Raw genomic sequence first — 26,931 nt, 5'->3', positions numbered from 1 at the left:
AAAAAAAAGTTATGTAGAGGCCTTGGCCACCAAGATCATACTGAATCTAAGTGGTCCCTCTTTCTCCACTCACCTCTTGGACAGACTATTTTCAATGACCTTTAGAGATGCTATATTTTCTTAGAGTTGTTCCCCTATCAATTTAACTTCTTCCTAAACAGGCCTCTGAAGTCACACATTTGTAGCACTCTTTCCAGAATCCTCTGGAAGTCCAAACACCACCTTTCTGCTAAATTCCCCTCATTGCTGCCCCACTGGCTGAGTTCACAGTTCATAGCCCTGAGTGTGAACCCAAGTCCAGTACTCATCCTCTGTCCTCATGATGGACAATAATGGCATATATATCTGTCTGTAGGCCCAATGGCTATTGGCACACTGAGAATGTTGGATGGAAGAAAATAAGCACACTACAGGACATTTGATCTTCTCTAAACATTTATTTAATTTTTTATTTTTTCCAGCAAGACATAATCCGTACAGACAGGTGACTAATTCTCGACCATCAGAACATTAAGATGTATCAGTGGGAAGTCCTGTACTAGCACACCTTCCCAGGTATTTTTAAGGGTGAGAGAGTCTTTGACACCCAAATGTTTAGTGCATTGTTTATGACAATATCTTCTGTGACATATCAGCTGTGAGCAGTGAAAGAGCTTGGAGGTCTGGAGATAGTGGTGGGGTCCAACCTATCAGGAGTTGGGAGCACCCACAGATCTAGGAGAGCACTTCAGAAATGGACTCAATGAGGGGATACACAGAAGATGGGTATAGAGACTGTCTCTTTGCCCCATCCTTCGCTGAGTATAGCAGAGTCATGTTTACGTCCCAGGGTAAGAAAAAGCTCCACTTAAGTTTAGTCAGACACAAGCACTGTTTCATGTGTGATTCAAATTTCTCTAATAATAATTTTTCCTCCTAGAAGTCAAGAAGGTAAGTTCTAGAAGAAGATTGAATAATCTTTTATTCATCACTAATTTGATGACTTTCAGTCTTGCTATAGTAGAAATGGAAGCAAAAAATGGTAATAAACCAACCAGCAACCTGTGTGTAATTTACTATACACAAACTGAAAGGAGCAAGTTAAAGGATATTACACCCTGGGCCCAAGCATATTGAAAATGGCAGAAAAGGTGAGAAGCCTCTGATTTGACTTGGCAATGTAGATAGAAATCAAGGCATCTCTCTTATTTCATTAACTTGTTCACTGACAAGAGAATAAAAATTTCCTGTTTACATAGGAGAACCATATTCATTTGCTCTGAGAAGAGAATAAAGGCCTAATTAGCAATCTATTTTGAAAGATAATAGAAAAGAAACAAACATTTGTCATTCTTTGTGTTTAAATCAACAGTTGGACACTTGCTTCCCAGTCCCATCTAGTGCCCTGAAACTACATTAAAGGACATCAAAACATTCTATATTATGACTGTCCTCCACCTTTATCACTGTAATAAAAAAAGTGGGGAGAAAAACCCTTACACATTCACTTCATCAACACAGAGGAAACTAGCCAGCTCAATATATCCAGTAACACACCAAAGAAAGAAATGTACCTAAGAAAGAAGGTGGTTATTGCCCTCCCCATCCCTTCCCCTACCCCTCAGCATGCCCCTTTAAACTGTGGTTATTTTCTTGTCCTTGGTGGCTTGCTTGATGGCAGCCTGCTCGCAGATGATCTCTTTGAGTCGCTGCAGCCTCATATTCTGGGTGGTCTGGTCCCCCACACCTGTCTGACTGCGGTGCAGCAGCGCCAGTGCATGAATGTACTCCAGCTCTGTGTACTTCACGCCCTGGTCCACCACCAGGTTCAGGAGCTCATCGGCTGTGTTGTACAGCATCTCATAGTACTGCCTGTGGAAGAGAGAAGAACAATGTGCATCATCTCTACTGCCATCAACTGTTGTGCTCTCAGGAGAAAGGCAAGGGCTGATCCTAACATATGGAGTTCTCAGTCAATCAATATTTACTATTTGTTGGGCCTTGCTCTAGGTCTGTCAAATATGAAATACTAGAGAGGAATGACCCCTGTCCTCTTGTGAGCACCTTAAGTTTCTTTCTTCATGAGTCAGAGTCTAAATGGAGATCCAGGGAGAGTGCCCTTCTTCAGTCTCTATTTACAAGAAAGCCAAAGAAAGGCACAGAAAGAAGAGGAGAAATAATCACAGAGACAAGACCAAGTTTTCTCAATCACTGGACCAGTCATGGAATGGTCTGTGAAATGCGTCTGTGTTTGTGTTTGTGTTTGTGTGTGTGTGTGTGTGTTTCCTACTAAAACCTAGGAAAATCATAGCACTAAGATCTTAGGGTTATTGGAAGAATTAATCATCGGCATTTGGAAGGGTGCCTGACCCAATTCTAGATACTTCATAAAGAATAACTATTAGAATATGATAATGAGGTAGTCACTGCAATATAGTCATAGCTGTTACTATATGGTGAGTAAAACATGGTTCTTGACTCTCAGAGTCGCAAACACAAGCAGGCAAGGTAATAAGAAGGGGGTTGTATTTCTATGGGAAAAAAAAAGAATTTCTTTTTTTTAAGATTTTTTTTTATTTAAACAACTTTATTACATACATGATTGTGTTATGGTCCTCTGAGCACTATCAGTAGTGCTCCCTGAGTTCAAAGCCAGGAGTACGCTCTGAGTACCATTGAGTGTGTCAAGAAAATCATATTAAAAATAAAATAGAAGAAGTTTCCAGGGGCTGAGAATAATGTATGAATGATTAATGGTAGTAGGAAGAAAGCTACATTGAAAGGGGGGCTACATTGAAAAGGGGGGCAAATGCTCAAGGACAATGTCTTTCATAGAGGGTAAGACACAGCAGGAAGAGTTTGGGAGGAAACTATAAATCAAGGAAAAGGGAATGGTGAGAGCAAAGGCAGAGAAGAGAAACCTGATTGGGAATCTCTGACCTAGAATGAATTCTAGTCTACAAAGAGGCCTGGGGGCCTCATGGTGACTAATGAGAATTTTTTCTTTGAGATTAATGTTTAGCCTAAAATTAAGGCAAATAATTCTTCCTCCAGAATAATGTCTATTGCAATTTTCAAATATTTTTAAGAGAAACTAATGTTTTTAGAAAAACATCCTATCTTTTCTATTTATGTCTCCCTTTCCATACCCCTGGTCTAGGTTTTAAGAGTTCCCTGACTGTTTTTCTCTGGATTTCTTGGCTATAAAGGGTGCTGGATATTTGAGAAACTAACAAAGAAACTAAAAAATAATACATTTAAAAAATTCTTCAAGAAGAACACAAATAGAAATCCAGATTAATAATATAGAATAACAAGGAATTTGTAGCTTAATTCTTCCAAACCTAAAAGAGATTTGATAACATTGTTCTAGCCTAGTGGTTCTCAAAATATAGGGTGTCAAGGGAGCATAATAAAAGCATATGAAATCAATTCTAAGACACCCTTTCTTCAGAGAGGGAAATACCCAAAGGTTCTGGGATAGGAAGAGCCCTATATCAAAGTCTTTCTGGGGTAGGAACAGTTATAAAACAATTTTTGTATCTGTAAGCCAAGAACCTAAAAGCATAATGGAAGGAGAGATCAATGCAGTAAGTGATGCTTTTCACTGAGATTAAAGCCAAAGACCTGGGCTTCTTTGCTTTAGGATGTTGATAGTTTCATCAGTTATTCTAAGAAGCAAGAGTGGAACCCATCAGACCAGATGAAATTGGATTTCTTTTGAAAAATCTGTTGAATTGTTTCCAGGGATACTGGCTGATTTTCTACATAGCCTGCTGTTCCATGCTGGGAGCAAACAACAAAACAAAGATGTCTGGATTTTTAGCCTTGGATCCTCCTGTGTGATTGTGATAAAGGACAGGCACTTAAGTCCTTAATGTTTCAATATCCTCTGTACAATGAAGACCTTTACAAATCCCAGAATGACACTCTGGAGGAAACCGAGAGACCACAAGAGTCTTCAAGAGCTTCCGGTGAACAGTGGCCCAGAACTGCAAAGCGAAGTTATTAAACAAAATTGACAGGTAACTGATGGTGTGTTTTCTACAGTTAGGATGGGGGAATTCCCATAACCAGGATGATATATTATGTCATAAAGAAACATAAATATTTAAAGACAGAATGAAATTCATTCATCTTTTAGACTTGTAGCCAGTAGCTAGGACTAAACCAAACTAGCATAGCAACAGCCCGAGTTGGAGGTGGGCAAAGGCTGTCACATGGTGCCCTAAGGAAAAAAACTAGGTAACTGTCCCATCTTGCCCTTAACTGTATGATTAGAATGAGTTTTCATGATGAACACTGACACACCAAAATGAAATCATATAGCCCAATTGGGGTAAATAATTTATCCACACTTATCGAGGCATCAGGAAAAACGAAAGCTAGATCTTTATTATCATGCACTAAAATAGCTGTCTTCTGGGGGCAAGGTGTTTTATACCAGATGGCATGTTACTTTGCTGCCTGGACCAGCTAGGAGAATACATTCTTGATCTAAACATTTTCTGGCTCATGCCTTGGAGAGCAAGTCTTTTCACAGCCCAGAGAACTTAGGGGTCAACTGCTTGACTTGGAATAAATATGCTGTCCTGGGAACCAAAAGTTGTCATGAGAACTGATGGGTAGAACATTCCAAGTGTTCCTCACCACCTGCACCCTACAATACCCCCGTGGTTTCTCTTTCTTTGCTGTGTGCCTTTGGAGAGCAGTCCCCAAAGTGTTATGGGTAGTGAGCAAGGGGGTGCAGTGATAGAAAAATGGGATGTGATGGGTTACACAGTTGGGTTATATTGTCTACAACAGAGAAATGCTCACACTCAGCTCTGTTGCAAATTGATTATTTTCTTTTTTTTTAGAATACTTTTTTTAATTTATTTAAACACCTTGATTACATACATGATTGTGTTTGGGTTTCAGTCATGTAAAGAACACCACCCATCACCAGTGCAACATTCCCATCACCAATGTCCCAAGTCTCCCTCCTCCCCAGCAAATTGATTATTTTCATATTGCCTTCAGGACTACTTTATCCATAGATTGTTGCCCCCCCCACCCACTTTTAGCTTCTTACTTCATTTTGATGTTACTGTCTGTAACTCTTGTGAAAATGTCTGCACAATGGAGAAAAATAAAACCATTCTGGTAAGTTGAGCAGATATTTTTTTTCAAAGTTTAAAAATAGCTTATCTTCCTTGAGTTACCAAAATCACATGCATGTCATATGGAATAGATGAATAGATGAACTAAAGAAAATATGAAGGCAGAGAATGGGTGACATATACTTCCATCCCAATAGCAGTCTATTTTAGCACTGACTTCTTGTTTTACCACCCCACCCTTTAATACCTCATTCTTTAATGTTCTAACAGCTTTCTTTACAGTTGAAATAAGTCCAAACCCAATTGGTTTCTTCCAATTATATGACTTTCCCTCCTGGCATCAGACTTCCAGACACAAGATTAGTTAAAAGCTAAGTATACTGGTTATGGGTTATAAACATACTATCATATTGCATATTTTAAAGTTGTGTCAATTTATCTTCTAATCAACAACTTTTGATAGCACCTATTTCCTCAAACTTTTTGTATGTAAGGGAATCACACCCAGCAATGTTAAGGCTTTACACTCAAAATTATTCCTGGTAGTGCTTAGAGGCTTATATAGATGCAGGGATCACAGTCAGGCCAGCCACATGCATAGTAATTACCCTATCCTCAGTACTTTCTCTCTGGCTTCTCTCTTCAGACTCTTAATAAACATGAAGTCTAGAAACTTTTTAACCTACTCAATGGTTTTTAATACATGCAGCTATGAAATGACTATGTAAGAAAATTGGGTTACTTTTTTCATTTGTGTATGAGTATTCTTCCTACTTCTCGAATAGCTGTTCATCAATGCTCAACAGAAGAGAAGCCTTTTGTCTTTCTCTATCTCCTCCTCCTCTTGGCATGCCCAGTCTCATTCCTGCAAAGCAGCTGCAAACAGTTTCTGTTTTCTCTATAAACCCAGAAAATCAGCTATTCCTACCCCAAAGCAACTCAATTCTGGACCTGTTGGTGGTCAAGAACGTTTTGATGTAGGACAGAGAGAGGCCCTGAAGAGAGGAACTGTCCAGGGTTCCTGGGGAAAGCTCAGCTGCTGCCTCCCATTATTAATTTATTATTAATTTGTTTCTTATTTTTGGCAGTGCTGGGAACCAAACCAAGAATCTCATACATGCAAGGCATGTGGTCTACCACTGGCCACATCCCCAATTTCCACCTGCCTTGCTTATATGTAGTTATGTAATCAAGCTGGCTTGGGATCTTCCTTGACTGCCAAAAATATCAAATGTGGCTACATTTAAGTGTATTAATGTGGTCAATCTATTGAAGGCGAGCACCTCAATCTACATTTCACAGATGAGCAAACAGAGCCACAGAAAATGTGAGTGATTTGTTGAAGACCTCAAAAGGAAAGACTTACAGCTCTGTGCTCATCTTAGAGCCACTATAAAAGAAAAATGTTTGAAACTAAAGAGAAAAAATACTAATGGCAAAGAATTGGTACATTTAATTCAGTTGATTTGTAATTTAAAGAATATGAATTACATTAAATTTACATAAGAATTCAACTCTGTATTTTCTATTGTAATGGAAGAAGCCAGCATTGTGACCACTCAAAAATTATTTATACACTTTGCTACTACGTTTGAATAATACTGGTTTGGTCTGGAAATGCAAGACCTAAAACCAAATAATGAAGTCATTTGGTAGATTTGGCATTATGAATCACAGGAACATTTTGGGGGGCTCTTTTTATTTTATTTTCACTCCTTACTTTTCATTTTTTTTTTGCCCCACCAAGCTGGTCATGAGAAGTGACCTTTTCATTCAAAAGTTGGCTGCTCTTCTCAATTATGATTTCCTTGAGGAAGGGGAATTAAGACATTACATTTAAGAGAATTTTTCATCTACTTTTTCTTGAAAGTATTAAATGTCTACAGGAAATTTAGGCCATGAATTTTACTTATTCAATGTCAAGTTTCAAAGGAAGAAAAATTTACCTGAGGGCTAGAGAGAGAGAGAGAGAGAGAGAGAGAGAGAGAGAGAGAGAGAGAGAGAGAGTACAGTAAGTAAGGCCCTTGTCTTGCACATAGCTGACCAATTTTGATCCCCAAAACCACATATAAGCCCATCAGGAGTGATCCCTGAATGCAGTACCAAGAATAAGATTATTGCACAGCTTATTTATTTCTGGATAACAGCTGTGGCATTCTGTGTACTTCAGTAAAAAATTCATTAATAGGTGGGTCACTAAATTTTCAGGTAAACATTCAGTTCCTATATTATCCCGTGTTCTGTGATAGATAATAAACAGGGACATGATATGAGGAATTAGGTAATCATCCCATAAATGACAGACTGAGTAAAAAGAGTTAGAGGAGTCATCAACTGCCAAGCACCCATGAGCTGATGTCTTGATAAAATATTTTTGTAACATATAAAAAAAAGTGGAATACTACTTGACTGTAAGAAACGATGAAGTCATGCAATTTAGAGCTACAAGAATAGATTTGGAGAATATAATGCTGAGTTTGAGAAGTTTGATGAAGAGGGATAGATAGAGACTGATTTCACTCCTATTTGAGATATATAAAAACATAGCAGGGACATATACCCATAGGAGGGATATACCAAAAGGCAATAGAAACTAAGAATAGAACTGACCCTTTGTAGAATGGTTGCCACTGGGGAGAGGAAATGGGACTAGGGCAGGGAAGGGACCACTATCACAATGATAGAGGGAGGTGGTCACTCTGGACAAGAACTGGGTTCTGAAAGGAGATAAAGTGGAAGAAAACAAGACAAACAAAAATTTCAAAGTGGGTTGATTCGGATCCTCCCCCACCAGCTAGGGGTAGCAAGATACAGTAGTGATGGATTAGCAAACATTCTGAGTAAATATAAATTCTGCTAACGGTACTTTCCAGACCACCAATAAAATGGCTGGTGATTCTATGTGTGCCTGAAGAATAAGTTAGTTTATTAAAAACAGAATATAATTGCTCTCATTTGTCTTACTCTTCAAAGTGCTTATATTTTATTACAAACATGACTGCAAATTCTCATTTCAAAGAGTTGAAGTTACTACTCTTGTCAAAAACACACAAAAACCAAACTAAGGGGAGGAAAAGTCAGGTAATTCTTGGAAAGTTGTTAGTGGCTGAATTAGATTTCTGTTACCTCCTGGAAGATTTTGGGGAAATATTCCTGATAGTCTTCACAAGACTGTGCAGATGTTATTCTCATTGGAACAATAGAAAAACTGGGTGTTTGAAGAAGAGGCACAGAAATTTCTCGGCTGGGGGCAGCAGATTATGAGTGAGTCAAGGAGCTGAGATTGGGATTGGGCCTCCCTAAACCTCTGGGATGGATCACTGCCACATTTTCTTTATATACACCACTGTCTGTTACCAGTAGGACCATGGTTATCCTCATTCTAATAGAATTAGCAGCCACAGTAGATGCTTAGTTTAGTTCTGATCATTACAAGGTCACAGTATAGAGGTACAGGGAAGGGCAGTTGGTCCATGGTCAAGACAGTTATGCTCATTTCTTTCAGAGATTTTTTTAAAAAACCTCAACAGACAGTCCTGCTTGATTTTTTTTTTTTTTTTTAGAAAACACCACCCCACAGAACAAGAGAATTTCTCTGAAATTTTTCACTTTTAATTGATAATGACCCACTCTTAGACTTCAGTTACCATCACTGAAATGGGAAGAAAATTCCTTTTTGCTCCCTTAGCTAGAAATTTTGCTCTGCCTGCGTCGGTGATACAGTCTGAATTTATAAATGTCCACGGTTGAAATGTTCTCTTCAACAACTTAAGGATCGTATGTCACTCTCTGCTACATCAGATAATTTTTTAAATTAAGTTTTCTACAACAGGGCTAAAGGAGAAAATGCATTTTAAATTCAGTACAATTAAAACTATGTCTCTCTGCATGGCACTGCCTTTGGTCAAGCCCCGATGTATGAATAATTATTCAGTCCATTAAGAAGTCTGCTCAATTCCTGCTCCAATTTTGAAGGATTTAATAAATATTGATCAGGCACATTTCTGTTTGCACTTGCCAAAGCAATTCTGATGGATTCATCTTCTGATGTTATCAAATAATGAAATATGAAAGAATGAATAGAATTACCCTCTTGTTCTGTGATTATTTTTTATTTAGGCCCTTCATTGTATTTTCATAATTGTGTTTGTCTCATAGTCTGGTAAATGTTTTTTTTTTGATTATCAAAAGGTGAGTCCAGGTTAAGGAGAGCCACACTGTGCTGAATATCACTTTAGAGTCTTTTCAATTTTAAAAAGTAATTTATCTAATATAAAAAGACACAATATAATGCACATTGGTGACCTCAAAACTACATATTGTTTACCAATTAACTCATGGCCCTTAAGCTAGGAATCTTCCATATTTCTCAAATTAGCATTCTGGGCAGTAATTGCTAAGATAGTATGAATAACTATAACTCAGAGGCCCTATAATGTTTTCTGTACTAAGTAATAAAATCACCAGCATTTCAATAAATAATGCAAAGAGTGTCTTCAAAGGAAACCCTGTAATATTGCTAATGCTTATGAGGCTCTAATAACACTATAAACTTTAGGATAACAAAAAGTATAGTCCTTGCCTTCAAAAAACTTCTTTTATCTACCTTAAAAAAAATCAAAGTTACTTATGGCTTGAAGCAAATGCTTTCATTTAAAGGAAAATGAATTTGGGGGTCTACCTCTAGCCATTCTGTTCTCCTCTATTGGTATAACGGTTATTTGAAGGTCCTACACTAGGTACAGAAACCTCAATTTACAGAACCCAGTTAGTGGGCCTGTGTTTCTTGCCTTTATAAGATACAAATTCTTTTCTGACTGTATGTATTTGGTGGAAAAAGCCAGTGAGGACAGACTTGGAAGGTATAGTTTTGATGGAGAACAGGCCAATCAGAATTTTTCCCAACAGTGATCACATGCTAGATTGATTCTGGAGAGGTCATCTAGTTCTATTCCTTGACTATTGATAATGCTCCTCAAAATTCCCTACTGTGAGTTTTGAAGATGTAAAGGCTCAATCACCAAACCCTGATCCCAATGAACCTTTGGGATTCAAGTTAGGGATCCTAGCACACATCTCAATATTATTAAGGGGGATTTTGCTGGCTTGTTAAGAAAAAAAGATCGTATTTTTAAGGAGTGAAGCATCAGAAAGAGAAATAACTTGTGAAGAAGAATCCCTCCCCCCATCACAGATTATTTAAAAAGTGTGACTGCATGCAAAGCAGCAGATCCCCAGGGTAAACAGTGGAGGGTATATTTATTTACTCAACTGTTAGATTCTTTATGAAAGAGAGAAAAAGCTAAAGAGATGGAAGCCATAACACAGGCCACCAGAGAGCCAAGAACAAGTGATGCAGGGAGGCTGTCAATTAGAAAAATAATAGACTAAATTGGAAGGAGCTAATGGAAATATGTACACTATCCAGCAGGGTTTAATTAAAGACCCCATACTCTGACAAGTGTGATGGATGGCTGTGGAGAACATGTGAGTCTGGTGGAGGACACGGCCACTGTGGTAGATATATATTTCACTGTCAGTGAACTATATATACAGCACCTCTACAAAATAATATAGCAGAAAAAATGAATTTATTCTGAATGGCTACCCATGAGAGAACACAATCCAAAAAACAAACACAGGATAATGATAAAGACTGAGCAACAGCATCCAAAAGAGAAGGCATCCAGTTGACTTGTAGGGACATTGGCTTAGAACAGATCACATTTAATACCTTAATGTGTGATAACAGTCAGAATGAAGAGGTGGAGGGGTGGGGTCAAGGCAAATGTCACAAGGAGGGAAGCAGGAGACAGTCAAGGTATAGCACTGTCTTCCTTTGCATAGGAGAAAAGGACGCATTATAAGACATAAGGAGCAATGCCACAAATGAAAAGAAAATCAGCAAAAAGCATCAAATGGGATTAAAGGAACAGAGGTTGGTCAAAATATAGGATTAGCAGAGATTTAATCCAATATTTGCTCAACCATCAGCTTATTGATAAGTGAGGCTTCCCTTTAATGACCTTATTTATCATACCTGACTCATGTTCAAATTTGTCACTTTACTGAGTATTACATTTCGAGTTTTGAGCACTCATCTTCATTGAAAAAATATTTCATTTATAATTACTTATGTGAGTTCTTCCAGCAGAGCTGGCCTATATCACTAGGACTCTATCTGGAAGCTCTCAGGTATTAAACCAGAAACTTTGCACATCTTGCACATGCCAGGCCTGTGCTTAACTTTTTTTTTCTTAGGGGAGAGCGCGAATGCAATCCCAACTACCACAAATTATGCAGTCGAGTTTCCCACATTTGGGGAAATTGCAGGGGTCAGCACACTTGGAGTGCGATGGGTGAGTCTCGCCCTGGGGAAACCACCTTCGTGATCATGGTATCTCCCCTGCCAGGTAAGTATTGTGCTTAACTTTTTGAGCCATGTTCTGAACCCTTTTCACAGATACGTGTGTGTGTGTGTGTATACATATATATATATATATGCATGCACATATTTATATACAAAGAATTTTTCTGAAATATCTGTATATGTTTTTTCTTTTGGTTTTTTGGGGTCACACCCGGCAGTGCTCAGGGGTTATCCTGGCTTTGTGCTCAGAAATCGCTCCTGGCAGGCATGGGGGACCATATGGGATGCCGGAATTTGAATCACCATCCTTTTGCATGCAAGGCAAACACCTTGCCTCCATGCTATCTTTCCGGCCCCAAATATCTGTATATGTAAAGTTACTAATATAATACTATAATGCTAATATAATATACTAATATAGGGGATATGCTCAAGAATCCAGGAGGCAGAAATCTGAGGTTAAATCCCAATTCTTCTTATTCTGTTCTTGGGTCACTTCTGAGTCTGTGTGCCTTCTTCATGTAAAAAAGGAAGTAGTGCTATTCAGTTGTTGAGCAGGATCAAATAATCTGAACTAGGGACTGGCATGGAGTGTCATAAAATTATTTTTCATAGAGTCGGTGCCAATATCCCATCCCAGAGGACAGGCTCTGGGAGAGCAGATTCCCAGGTTTGTGAGCAGGACATTTGGTGGATTCGAGTAACCTCACCAGAAATAAACAAATAAATGAGTAATGGTTAGGACATCTGGTTAAGTGAAAGAGCATAGTGCACAGAGCAGTGTGTCTCTGGACACTGAGTGAAGGAGAGGAGAGCTGTGAATATTGAGCTAGAGCAATTTATTTATTTGCCTTGCAAATCAATCAACCTGTGTTTGATTCTAGCACCCCATATGGGTGCCCAAACCTTCCAGGGATGATCCTTAGCACTGAGTATAACCCTACCAAAAAAAAATTAGAGTTGCTCTGTGGCAAATGGAAAGGGACAAAACTGTAAGAGGGAGATGAGGGAATTCCCAATGTCTTTAATAACTGCATACAAGGAAGAGGAGGGTACAACAAAGTGAAGAGATCACTTATGGCTGTTGATAGGGGAAATTCAACTTTTCTTTCATTGCAATGCTGGCAGAATTAGATGTGAATTCTAGACTGTATTGTACATAATGGATATACACTTGGAAAAAATTTTTTGAGGGACATGATGGAAAAAAATTTTTGAGGGGCATGATGGAAATTTTTTTTTTGAGGGGCACGATGTTTTAGCCATTCCTGGGGGCGCTTGGGGCTATTCTTGATTCTGTGCTTAGGGATCACTTCTGGTGACAATTGAGAGAAACATATGAAGGGCTGGAAACTGAACCAGGGTTGGGAACATGCAAGTTAGGCATCCCTGTACTATCTCCCTAGTCTGTGAATTAGAAAATTTCTTAAGTTGATTCAATCTTGGTGTTGTACTTTACCCAATGCAGTAAATAATATTACATCCAAGATGAGGTTGGAGAATTAAAAAGACATGGAAGCCACATACTGTGTTAAATTACTAAAAACAGTAACTAGCTTTCCCTGACTGACCTCTGCTCTGTCAGCTCTTTGGAGCTCCATGTCACCACAATTGTTAGATGCACAATCTCTCCCACCTTGAAATGATGATTAATCTAACCCTAGATTTAGATTTATCCTTTTTTTCTAATGATAGCCCTCCATATGGATTTATTGCCAACCCCTCCCTCCAAGTATTTGGGGTATGTTCTATTGTCCTTTTAATTATTTTATTTACTCCTTTCAGTGTTTCTTTTATTCCTTCAAATAGCCTCATGGTTTAACATAATTGATAAGAATAAAGCAAACCCTGAACCATTCTTGGGATCCTGTAACCACTAACTTTCACATCCCATTTTATATCTTATTTTCAAAATTAAATCTCTTGAACATGTCATTTGTATTCACCATCTTTTCTTCCAAAGTGTCTATTTGGCTGAAAACATATTCAAGACGGTCACCAATGACATCTTAGAGGACAAGTTTAGTACTCCTGAACTCAACTTTCTTTGGGCCAAATTAGTTGGACATTCCTCTCTGTTCACTGGCTCCTTCCATTTCTTGATTATTCTCTTCTGTCTTCTTGCTATAAGCAACCCACTAGCCAGGCACTGACCCATAAGTCTCTTTACTTCCAAAAGTTTGATTTGTACATGAGATGCTCTTTGTTAACATCTGGTCTCAACAAATCAAAGATTCATTCCATTGCTTTCCAGACCTGTCTACCAGACACCTCTGCCAGACACTCTCCTTAAGTTACAATGTTTACTCAACAGAGCAAAAGTTTTGCAAACTCTCAAAATCTCAATATCTCTTCAAAGTCTTGATTGCCATCTTTTGGCCCAGCCACTACTCGATCTATATCCTAATGCTATATATATATTTTTTTTCCTCTAATAACATTATCATAGAGCCCAGTCATTTCTCATTGAATTATTAAAATCTGATCCTCACAGTCTCTCACCATCACAGACTTTCCCTAAAGATATCTAGTTCCATTCTAACTGGATCAATTCACTATTCCATATAACAAACAAATAAGACAGAACAATATACCTATACAAGCTGCTGGCCTGTCTAAACAACTACATTCATCCAAGATCTTTCAAAAATTAAAAAAATTTCTAATAACCCAAAGTCAACAACAATAGAATCAAGAGTCCCAAACTATAACAAGCTAAACATAAAATGGACCTGTAACACTAGTAGGCTAGGGGGCGGCAAATGGTGGTGGTATGGGATGCATGCTGGGAACTTGGATGGAAGGAGGTCAACAACACTGGTGGTGGGAATGGCCTTAAATCACTGTCACTATATGCCTGAAATACAACTATGAAAGATTTGCAATCACAATGTCTTTTTTTTTTTTTTTTTTTTTTTTTTTTTTTTTTTTTGGTTTTTGGGCCACACCCGGTAACGCGCAGGGGTTACTCCTGGCTATGCGCTCAGAAGGCGCTCCTGGCTTGGGGGACCATATGGGACGCCGGGGGATCGAACCGCGGTCCGTCTCCTAGGCTAGCGCAGGTAAGGCAGGCACCTTACCTCCAGCGCCACCGCCCGGCCCCTGCAATCACAATGTCTTAATAAAAAAAATTAAAACAAATTTTTCTCTGCTTATTTCCTTTATTTCTTTGCTCAACAAATACTAAAGCATCAACAGCCATTGGTATCCTATCCCCATCTCCCTACTCAGATACTGTGCTTATGTTCCTTAGAGTAATCTTAGAGTAAAGACAAGGCATTTAAAAAGAGGTATTAAGGATGAGGCAAATCCTAGGGGAAGAAAGCTCAAACAAAGTAAAAAGAATGTACTGGAGGGAGGGAGAAGAGTAAACAGCAAGAGTAAACTACCAAGGTTTTATTTTTCCAAGGAGTGTATAGAGGGGAAGAGAAAAGATAGATTGGTGAGCTGAGGTCCTGCTGAAGACTGGACATTCTGGGAACTGGAGGGGTGATTGAAGAGTACTGGGAAACTTTTATTTTGTTTGGCTTATTCAACCAAAAGCAACAATTTATTCTAAATCGTTTTATTCTTTTTTATTGTTTGTTTGTTTTGCTGTTTTTGGCCCAAACCCGGTGACACTCAGGGGTTGCTCCTGGCCATGCACTCAGAAATTGCTCCTGGCTTGGAGGACCATATGGGATGCCGGAGATCGAATCCAGGTTTGTCTTGGGTCAGCCACGTGCAAGGCAAATGCCCTACCACTGTGCTATCACTTAGGCCCCTAAAATTTTTTTATTCTAAAAGAAAAGTAAAAATATATTCTTCACTCAAGTAAAAAGGAAATCAGTTCAGAAAAAGTCCCACAGTTTACTTTCTGGGCCAACCAAATTCTCTCTATTGTCCTGATTTCGATAATTTCCAATGGACCAGGCCAGGCCAACCTCTCTCTTCACCCACACTGGTATTTGCAAACATATAGCTGCCTTTTGAGAGGAGAGGAGGCATCAAAAACAGAGAAAGAAAGCAGATGTGGACAGTTGTGTTTTTGGAAAGCATTTCTGTAGCAGGGAAGAGGGCAGACAGGCCTAGCAGTACGAGAATGTCAGAGAGTGAAACCTTTAGACTCTCCTAGATTGGCTTTTTAGCACGCTTTTTCTTTCTGACCATGTCAGTCCCCCAGCTTTCTCCTAACTCACAGCGGACAGAATCAATTTGCACATGGGAAGGACCAAATTCTCAGTGGACAAAGGCATGCTGGCTCTCACTTCCTCTACCTGTCTTTCCTCTGGACCAGCACTGGGTGGGAGTTCTTCTAGCTCACATGGCTGAAATGAGCAAAGAAGAGTCACAAGACTGCGTGTTTGAATATGAAGGTGAAGTGGCATTTTTACCAAAAAGTACCTTCTATTGCTCCCTTCTACTAGTCTGACTGAAATACATGAATGGGTTATGTGGTGAGGTATCTAGACTGCATTCATTGTGAATGTTAAATTATGTTTAAATGAGGTCATGGGCTACAAGAAAGTTCTCTGGCATACAAAATATGCAAATTACAAGTCACAAAATGCTTTTCATCTCTCAGGGGAAGAGACACTACTTCCTGGCCCCTCAAATAGAAGGAAGGAAGTGCTTTAACCATTAGCCCCCTCCAAAGGCTCTCTACAGGAGGATATTGTTGGTCTGGAGCTCAAAGAAGGGCACCTGTCAGGTTTATACAACATATTAAGTATAAAATTATAACACAGTAGCAGTACGATCACTATCTCCTTTAATTTTTTGGCAGTCACTAGAGAAGGGGGGTGTTCTTTTTTTTTTATAACAGAAACCCAACTACAAATATGTTTGTAATCATGGTGCTTAAATAAATATATTATTCAAAAATTATTTAAGTGCCTGACACAATGAAAGACAGAAAGCAGGACAGTGATTTGATGATGGTGATGGTAATAAAGATAATACTGTAAAAAAAATTCTTGGCAACCAAGTAATTGTTCCCACAATATTAAATGGACAGATACCTGAAGGTGGTCACAAGTATCATCCTAGTGGCAGTGATTCAGCCTTGGTCTGTGGGACTTATATATCGCAGTCATGGGCGATTTTGGGAGCACTGCTAACAGTGCTCTATTACAAAGGCTCTGATTTAACATTGGGAATTGAGTGTGGAGAGGGTGGGTGGCAGGAAATGAGATACAATAGGTTACAAATACAGGAAAAGACATTTTGAGAATCTGCAGATAAAAGTCAGGCACTCAGAAACCAGAATAGTAATTAAAGAAAAAAAAAGTTGGCCCTTTCTGTATGAAAAGACTAATAGACTGTTCAATGCTGTTCTTTTTAAAGTCAGATCTAAAGAAAAGGGCCTTTGATGGAAGAAATATATATAGCATTTGCATTCTTTTTTTAGGAAGACAAAAAAGTATCAGCTTAGAAAGCACCTTTGGAAAGGGCAGCATTTAGAAAGGAAGGTCTTGAAGCTTGCTTCCAGCTTCTATTTAAATGCTAATGCTGACCTAGTGTTCTGGACTTTGCAAAACTAAGGTTTCTCAAGGTTTCTCATTCATTTAAAATCATGTGTGTTTTTGGGCCACACCTGGTGGTGCTTAGGCTCTGTGCTCAGGGATCACTTCTGATAAGGCATAGGAAACGACATGTGAGGCCAGGGATTGAACTCAGGTTGGCAGTGTGGAAGGTAAGGACTTTAATTCCTGTACTATCTCTCTGTCTTCCAAACATTAATTTCTAAAAGAAAGCTGTTTATTTCCAAAGAGAGGCAGACATATGGAATTCTATGAGAAGATGGCTCTTCACATCAGCATCAACAGGGGACACGGACAAGTTTAATGGCACAGAGACCTCAGTAGGGAGGTAGGGGGGGGGGGCTGCTGTCTTCATTTCGAAGAGACTAAAAAGACTCACCCCTGAGGGCCTGGGATGTCTCAGACAAGGACCCAGAAAAGGCAATTAATTAATTCTTATGCTAGGTATAAGGCTAAGGAGACTTCTATGGTGACTAACAGCCTGTGATTTTATTGGGGTGATGATTACATGGAAGTCATGAGACTGTATGGTTGAGATCTGTATAGTTCACTGTGTGATCATTATATATTACTGGAAACCACTCTCCCCCCGCCCCGACCCATAAAAGGAAGAAGCAAGTATCTGATCTGATCAAGTGTTGGGTAAATACCTGAACACACACACACACACACACAAAACACACACACACTTTTTAAGCTCAGCTTCATATTATAACGTTAAGGAAACGCTGAATTTATGAACCTTAATAATATTATGTTAAGCAACAGAAGCTTGGGGCCAGAGAGATAGCATAGCAGGTGAAGTGTTTTGCCTTGCAACCCTTGAACTGGGTTTGATCCCTGGCATCTGATTTGGTCCCTGAGCCAGTCAGGAATGATTTCTGAATGAGGAGCCAGGAGTTAACCCTGAGTGTTGCTGGATGTGGCCCTAAAACCAAAAAACCCAAAGAAAACAACAACAACAACAACAACAGTTGAAACAGTTGTTGTCAAGTAACTGACGCTTGATGAAAAGATCTGTCTACTATAGAATGACATTTACAGGACATAGCCAGAAAAGGTGAATATAGAAATAGGAAGGAAATAACAGTTGTTAGAGGTAGGGTTGGGCTGACCAGGAGGTGTGTTAAGTGAGCCCAAGCCCTTTCTTTCTCTTGGTGGACACTACACAGGGTCAATGATTCCAAGCATGTGTACTCTCAACATCTCTGAATTCCTAGAAACTCTTGAGAAAACGGTATGAACAAATCACAAATGAGCCAGGTCAAAGACAGGTTAGAACTGGAGACAACTTCGTGCCTATCACTAAAGAGTTACAGAGAGGCTGAGGGAAGAGTAGAGGAATTAAGGCTCATGCCTTGCATGTGTCCAACCCTGATTTGATCACTGGCCTTGCCTCTGCCCCTCAAGTAGCCCACAGGTCTCCAGGACATTGCCAGCTCAATTAGCAGAGAAACTCCAGGAGTGACCCAGGGGCCCTCATGAGTACAGCTTAGAAGCTCTTTTTTGTTTGCTTGTTTGTTTTTGGGCCACACCCAGCGACTCTCAGGGGTTACTCCTGACTCTGCACTCAGAAATCGCTGGGCCTGGGCTGGAGTGGTAGCGCAAGTGATAAGGCATCTGCCTTGCTTGTGCTAGCCTAGGACGAAACGCAGTTCAATCCCCGGTGTCCCATATGGTCCCCCAAGCCAGGAGTGATTTCTGAACACACTGAGTTTCTCCCACCCCTGAGAAACTCAAAGACCAATACCTGATGTCATGTGACTGAATAACAGCAGTCACAATTATTTAGCCCAGGGGATAGGTGGTGATGCTCCCAGCCTCTCCTCAATCCTTCCAGTTGAGAAATTAGTTTTCATCCAGACTTAAGTTTGGGAAGACAAAGTCCCCGTTCGGTTTACTCATAATCAGATAACCCAAGGTCACATTCATGGCACCTCTTCATAAGCTGCGAAGTGCTCTGTGCAGAAGTGGATTCCTAGTAATTCTAGTAATTCAGAGTGGGACTAGCTGATAGGAAAGGTAAGCACTGGAAGCTGAGATGCATACTTCTAGAATGAGGATCTGAATTAAGTGAGCCTGGAGTGAAAAGGATATATGTCATGGTCTGCTCAATGAAACCAGTGCAGAGTGAGCTGAAACTGTGTGTGTGTGTGTGTGTGTGTGTGTGTGTGTGTGTGTGTGTGTGTGTGTGGTGTGGTGAGCTTGAAGGCCATTTGGGGCAGAAAAATGGCTACAGGTGTTAAAGAGAAAAGAGTTCCACAGCTACCCCAATGCAGCCAGGATAGCATAATCTAAGCCAGGGCAGAGGGCATGGACCTGGTAGGAGAGCTTAGGTACACATATGTGCTGCTTCAGGAGAGCCAGCACTAGTCTTGCCTGTCTCCCTCACCCTGCCCAGCTCCTCTGGTGAGTGGTGGGGCTCTAAAAACAAAACAAAACAAAACCCTGTAGCATGGGTGGCCCTGCTAAATTAAATAGACCAAGAAAAAGAGATGGAAAATGTTCATGTATTCATCTCTTGCCCTCAGGGTATACTGGATGCATCCACCTAGTCCTTGTCTGCCACTAGGCAGCTGGAGATCATGATCAAGCCACCATCTGACCGAGTCACAACCCACCTCCCATGGTGGCCCAATCTGGAATAGAGGGCCGTTATGGTCAGAACAGATGACAGCTAACAGTCCTTCTGTTGAATGAGGGGACTAAAGTGGAGCGGGGTATAATGATTATGGTGGCTATTTTCTAGGAGAGGGAAGTTAGATTGAGAGATCAAGCCTTGGTCACACTGTGAATCAACAGTACCCATGACTTAATACCTTTACTTCCTGAATCCACAGCCTGCCACTTTCCTAAGTGTGGAGCCCAGGGTAGATTTTTTTTTCCCTTAGGCTTGTCTTGGGTTGGGATTGCTTCTGACAGATTAGCAAAGGAAGACTGGGTTTACTAAGATCCAGTATGGAGAATGTACATGATAGTAAATTCTGTGAGAATCAAGGAAGTAAGTTCTATGGGAATCATATTCTGTTTTAGAGGATTCAAGGAGAGGAGGTGGCGGTGGTTTCATGTACCAAAGACAAATTACTTCATTTTTATACTAGGAAGTTCTTTCTCATTTTCAGACCTTGCAGTCACTAATCAACTTATACCCCAACTACCCTATATCCTTATAGTTCATAAAAGGGCAGGGGCATAGACTGCTTCTTTGGTTAGAAAGTGGGCAAAAGGCTGAGAATAGACAAGAGCTTGCTCTTAATTTTGAGGGCCTCCATTGTTCTTCCCTTCAACCAAACTACAGTCCTGAGTCAAGTGGCAGCTTCTCCTGGGGCCACTGCACTCCATGAATGTCCAGCCTAGATGGAAACAGAGCAAAGCTTATTTTTGACTCTGTTGGGGAGATGGATTCAAGGCTACCAACTCCCAGATACCCAACAAGTTTCCCAGCTGCATCTGAACTGAAGGGGAAGCCAACACAAAAGACGTCCATGTGTGGATTTCCTTCCCCATTCATTTCTTTCCTACCTATATTGTGTTATTTGATCTGCTGTACTGAGAAAAATAAAAGGCCTGGGGTTTGTGGCACAATCATCAAGAGCCCAGGGAAAGTGGGGGTAGGAGGCAGGGAGAGAGGAGTAATGCAGCTGTATTTCTCTACACATTCATTTGACAGGAACTGTGGCCTCATTGCAACAAAAAGCTTTATTGTACTTTGTAATGAAGATACAAAGCACTTGGTTGAAATCACCATCTTTTAAGCAAAGCTGCTTTATGCTCTATCGTGGAGACGCAGATATGAGGGGATTCAAAGTGATGGATAGAGAATGATTTATTCAAAGTAGTCGGGCTGCTGAGTGAAAACCTCAGCTGTGCCCACCTCTTGGGTCAGGGGGTTCTTGATTCTTTTTCCCTCGACAGGGTTTTTGGCGAGGGCTCTGATCTTTCTCGAGGTTTATTCTACTTGTGAAAGTGATACACTGCAAAGTAAATACCATTACTTATTACCAGATCTCAATCAGCATAGAGAAAGTCTCCACAATCTAGCATCACACAGGCACACAAGGCAGCTAGCCTCGTGGGAGGGCCAGAGAGGCGGAATTTAAAGCCTTTCAATAAAGATCAGAACTGTTGTTGGACTGCTTGAAGATACAGAGTAATTAAAAAGCTCTTAAAGGAGTGGATAAGTCCATTAAATACAGTTAAATAAGTTTTCAGTGGCACCACAAGAAATGCTTCTCACTGCTTCGTTCTCTCACACTGAACGGGAGGGGGGGAATATTTCATTTTCCAAATGGAACTTTATGGAGTTTTCAATAAGCCCCCTCAGCACTTATCTAAATCTTTAATTAGTTCTATAATATACTGATGATATCAAGCCTAATTAAATTTATATAGATAAGGCGCAACGAAATTCTAATCAAGTGAGCTGGAAAGCATATATTAAATAGTAAATTTAATGGTTCAAGCTGATAACTACAATTTTATATCAAAAAATTAAATTCAATTTACATGTTGTATTCAAATTGATTTTGAGTGTGTAAATTATTGGAAACATCTTTTGAATATATCGGTAACATTGCTACTCCCGCCTGTTTAAGTATCAGTTATTAATGTCTGCTTTCGCAAATAAGCCGCATACATTTGCATTTTTTTTCACTGCAGATGATTTAGACCTTATACTATTTTATTAAGAATATGAAGGGATTTTTCGTGTGTGTGTGTGTGTGTGTGTGTGTGTGTGTGTGTGTGTGTTCTCCTGAACCCAGATATCGGCTGGAGGGGGATGCAGCCACGTGGTCCTGAGCTGCAGGACAAAGGTCCCTCCATTCATCCATCACCATCCAAGCCCATACAAAGGGCTGTAATACTACACTGCTAACTAAAGAATCTGTCACCCCCAGGGAAAGCAATCACAGTGGTAAAATCCCCCCTACTTAGGATCAACTGGAATGGAACTATGCAAACACCTGATACTATAGTGACAGAGAGAAATATGTCTACCAACATAGGGATTCACCATCCTTCTGGGGAAGGAAGGGAAATGCCATGTGATGTTTATTCAAGGATGAAGGTGTATTCAGCTGCTCACACTTATCATTTTGGCCCAGGAATATGCTTGTAAATCTCTACAAAATGTCTCTTGATGGGTAAAGTCATTTGTATCATACACTGCTGGATAGCAACACCATGGTTAGTTCCTAGAGGTGATACACTAACCTTAATAAGGATAATGGCTATATCATTTTGTATGCTGATATATGAGGACAAAGAGATACTAAAAATAATATTAAGTTTCTATAAATTCAGAATCGGATATCTATTTGTCAAGTTTTGTGGGTCTAGGAGCTAAAATAGGGGTCAAGGGGCATGCTTTGCTTGTGTTGACCTCTGGTGTGAGCTCCAGCACCCCAAGAGTATTCCTGAACACCCCCTAAGCATTATTGTATGTATCTCTGTAGGGTCTCCTTGGCAACACCTAAAGTATCATGGGTAATCCCTGACACTGCAGACTTGGACTTATGCATTAAATCACTGGTCTGGTTATCCCAGATTAAAGAGGAAAAAAAAAACACAACAAAAAACCAATGCAGCTTGGACCAACCATTTTCTGCTCCCCCCCCCCAAAATGTATCTTTTGTTTTGGGGTCACACCTTTCTGTGCTCAGAATTTACTCTTGCCTCTGTGCTTACAAGTCACTCCTGGTGGCATTCAGGAGACTATGTTGGAATAAAACTTGGATCAGTTACATATCAATATCTTATTCTCTGTGGTATTTCTCTTGCTTCCAAATATACTTTGTTGTTGTTGTTGTTGTTTTTGGACCACACCCATTTGACACTCAGGGGTTACTTCTGACTATGTACTCAGAAATTGCCCCTGGCTTGGGGGGCCCATCTGGGATGCCAGGGGATCGAAACGTGGTCCATCCTAGGCTAGCTCTTGCAAGGTAGATGCTTTACCTCTAGCACCACTTCTCCGGCCCCCCAAATATACTTTTATTACTCTTGATTTCTATTGATTGGAAAGCTCTTAGTCTCTTTCCTTAATTGAAAAAAACTTCCCTTTTAATTATTGTTTTTTTTTACCAATCCTTTATAAATCTAAAGAATTCTCAGTAATACAGTCACATATTGCTATATACAGGATTCACTCTATCTACCACCAAAGTTCTAGTGCCCTCCTACAACCAAAATGACCCCTCTACCTATTTCTCTCATCTCCTTTTTTCCTTAAGGTAGCCACCATAATTTTCTTTTTTGTTGTTGTTTGATTTTTTTCTTTTTACCAGATCTAAGAGTTAGTGTTGCTGCTGCTGGTTTTGCCAGATTGTTCTGTTTGGTTAATCCTAATGAAGTTATCTAGTAATTGTCTTTCAATTCCTTGTTTCACTTAATACCATCACCTCAAGTTCTACCCATTTTGTCCCAAAGCCACAATTTCACTGTTTTATTTATTAGTTTGGGAGACACAGCAGTGTTCAGAGCTTATTCTTGGCTCTGTGCTAAGGATCACTTCTGATGGGCTCTGGTTAATGGGGACTGAATTCAAGTCTGCTGCCTTCAAGGCAATTGCCCTACATGCTGTACTATTGCTCTGGCCACAATTTCATCATTGTAAATGGCAGAGCAGTGTTCCACTGAACAGATATACCATAATGGAAAGTTAACTTTGAAATAATCAAATACTTATCACATATATTGTGTATCATGTGAAATGATTAACAGTCAATAAATCCAGTGAACAGAGAAATGAGTATGGATGGTAGTAGTTAATCATTCCAATAAGGGTGAGAAAAAGGACAAAGGTTTGGCAGTTAAACTAAAGTCACAAATAAGCAGAGCTATGTGATCACTGGGAACAGAAGATTCTGGAATACATAGAGAGAGATAAACCTGACTAGGTTAGAAATGACAAGTGTTAGTCAAAGTTTAAATTCAAGACTAAATTTTGTGGTCTAGATACAAATTTATTAAAACAAACAAAAAAGGGCCAGAACAATAGCACAGTGGTAGATAGGGTGTTTGCCTTGCATGAGGCCAACGTGCAAGGTGGCCATAGACAGACCCTGGTTCGATTCCTGGCATCCCATATGGTCCCCTGAGCCTTCCAAGAGTTATTTCTGAGCACAGAGCCAGGAGGAACCCCTGAGCACCACAGGGTGTGACCCCAAAATAAAAACAAAATAAAATGAAATTTAAAACAAAGATATTTTAAACAAAAAAAAATCAGTTTAAGGGAAGAAATAAAGTTGAGAGACTTAAGAATAGCCTTTGCCAGAGATGATGTCACTGCAAGCAGTGAAACAGCCATCAGATGGCACCAAGTCTCTGGGTTTAACCGTAACGGGAGGTTGACAGATGGAGGAACCATAGAGAGGAGCCAGGAGTTTTTCCCAAAGTACAGATTACCCTGCAAAAGGTCCTAAGAATAGGCCATGAAAGGAAGGTTCAGATTATATGAATATATTGAGCTTTACTTTGAGAATCTAAACCAAAATTCACCTGTTATTAATATTTCAAAAAGTGGAGGCAGAATTGCCTGGACTAGATGAGGTTAAAAGAACCAGGTTCAAAGACTGTCCAGATTTATTCCAGAATGGAGACGTGGTCAAGCTGACAAATGGTAACTTGACTTTATGAAAGAAGATGAGTTCTTTAAGCATACCCTCTTGTATAAACAATTCTGTTTATACCCTTTCCAATTGATTTTCTCTATTTCTTTTCCTTATCTTGTGTGTTTGGTGATGGTATTGGGTGTACATGTGTTGTGGTGTTGGGCAAGGGGCTAGTGCCTGTACAATTTGGTTGTGATGCTTGTACGTACTTAGTGGTGGATGCCTGCATTCTTTAATCAAGAGGGCTGAACATGGAATGTGCTTTAAAAGATTACATGTATAGTCTCATGCCTGCAAGGCTATATGCCATTTTTGAGCCTGGGTTCCAAAAAAAAATGAGCACTTTCTGGACATAAACTCTTGGATAAACTAAAAGGCAGAATTTTTTAATATATCCCCACAGAAGTATCAATTTTTCTTGGGAAGCTCACCAAAAAATAGTAATAGTTTCGAGTGATGGTCAACTCTGCATAAAGGACTCTTACCAGGGAGCGGGAGACCACACTTAGCATTCCTAGTAAGATGTCATTAAAGAAACCTTTGGCATCATTCTAAATTACCTGTTCTCACCTGAACTTTCTGTTCAGAATGTTCCAATGATGGAAGAGAAAAGACAGAATGTACAAGAGAAAAATATTTAGAATTTCACAGCACCTTTAAAAACTTGGCAGGAACATGGAATGTCATGAAACAAAACTTTACACCCATATAAACATATATCTTGCATATAATTTAGGTTACTTACAGGTTCCCCCAACTCCTCAAAATCCCTTTTGCTCTTCCAGTTATGATTACAGATGGATTTAGAAAGACCATTATCATAGCTTCCATAGGATACTTTTGGGGGCTCACCTCAAATAAGCTACCAAACACCATCAAAGAGAAAGGTTCTACTTTTAGAAAGTGAGTACAGGGGAGCACCTATACATGCTTTATATTTCAGATCGCACTATATCACACAAATACTAACATCTATAACTATACACTCATCTTTCCTTCATGAGCACAAAACATTCTTGTATGTGAGTCAGCATGTCTGTCTGTCTGTCTCTATTTCTCTACCTGGATGTGCGCAACTCTATTTCATCCATTTCTATTTTTGATGAGTCAGGATGTCCCCTCAGACCAGAAATAAGCAAGAGTGGCATATGTCATGTTGAGGCTTCTTTCCCTCACAGCAAGGAAAATAAGAAAAGCTTCAGTGCCTCCCAGATTGGCAGCCAGGTTATAGGTAAAAACACATACCATTGGCATGGGTTCACAAAAGTAATATTTCAGTGTAATGCCATTCTGTGATAAGGTTGATGAGAAAATAAACCAAAAATTCCTTCCTGGACCACTATATGGAAGTTTCCATATCCCATTCCACTCCAAACTCCCATCTACATGTGATTTCTTTGGTGGGTGAGTAGGGGGAGGGAGAATTCTAACTTTCCCAGGATGGCCACCACATCCCAGAGATATATGGGTGAGATTTACTGATGTGTCTACAATGGTTCAGTAGTCGGTGTGATGTGCACACTGGGATGAAAGGATTTTCTGTCCAGGCACCTTCTCTCTCTACAGCCCAAATCCCCAACTTCACGCAAATAATGATTGAAAATGAACAAATGAAGGTCAGTGCTTCAGATTAGCAGTGTTTAGGCTTTATTTATGTCTTTTCTGATATTTTAGTGACCAGAAGTAGGCTCTAGCAACTGAAATCTTATTATTGTCAATTAGCCTCAGGCACATTGGCTGTGCTGCTTAAAATCAGATCCCAGAAATCATTTAGAGTGAGAACTTTCTACATTGATATATGCACCATGAGTGCTTTGTGGCTGCTCCATAAGGAAATATTCATTTCTCTGCATGATCAGGGTCCTTACCTAGGACTCCTTTAGCCAAGAAAAGGCCTTGGTTCACATCTGTAGCCCAAAGATCTTCAAAGAATTATCTCATTGATGGAAATGCATGCAATTAGGCACTTACTCTCCTGCATAACCATCTGCCTTGATGGGTATGGGTCAACAATTACCCGGCCCATATCTCAGAAGATGGGAAAATAGTAAAGGAAAAGAAGGTGAAAAGAGGGTAAAGAATTAAAAAAGAGAAGGCAGAGATAAAGAGAGAAGGACTCAGAAGAAAACAAAATTAAATTTTTCAAATCATTGCTCAATGAAAGTCTAGTTTACCTGTATAATTCACTTTTACTAAGCACTTTTAAACAATTTAAAAGAAATACTAATACATTAGAGAGGCCCAGAGCCTCTGTGTAACATATGACATGACCTACAGCATGTCCTAATGAACAGAAATGCAAATATAGCTGCCTAGAGTATCAACACAAGCTTTAGGGAAAATAA

The 26,931-nt window shown here is 39.7% G+C and overlaps 1 protein-coding gene and 1 non-coding gene across 2 annotated transcripts in view; both read right to left on the bottom strand.

The window, feature by feature from the left end:
• Window positions 1–1,117: 1,117 nt before the first annotated feature.
• EXOC4 (exocyst complex component 4) overlaps window positions 1,118–26,931 on the bottom strand; it is an 871,527-nt gene continuing 845,713 nt past the window's right edge. Inside the window, exon 18 of the mRNA XM_049774305.1 lies at window positions 1,118–1,851. Coding sequence (XP_049630262.1) covers window positions 1,614–1,851 — 238 coding nt within the window. The 3' untranslated portion in view covers window positions 1,118–1,613. The remainder of the gene's footprint in view (window positions 1,852–26,931) is intronic.
• On the bottom strand, window positions 11,341–11,502 carry LOC126029911 (U1 spliceosomal RNA). The gene has a single exon (XR_007503060.1). It is a non-coding gene; the product is annotated as a U1 spliceosomal RNA (small nuclear RNA).

This window comes from Suncus etruscus, chromosome 1 (genome assembly GCF_024139225.1).
Source record: "Suncus etruscus isolate mSunEtr1 chromosome 1, mSunEtr1.pri.cur, whole genome shotgun sequence".
Classification (NCBI taxonomy): Eukaryota; Metazoa; Chordata; class Mammalia; order Eulipotyphla; family Soricidae; genus Suncus; species Suncus etruscus.
This window is presented reverse-complemented; position numbering and strand designations above follow the sequence as displayed.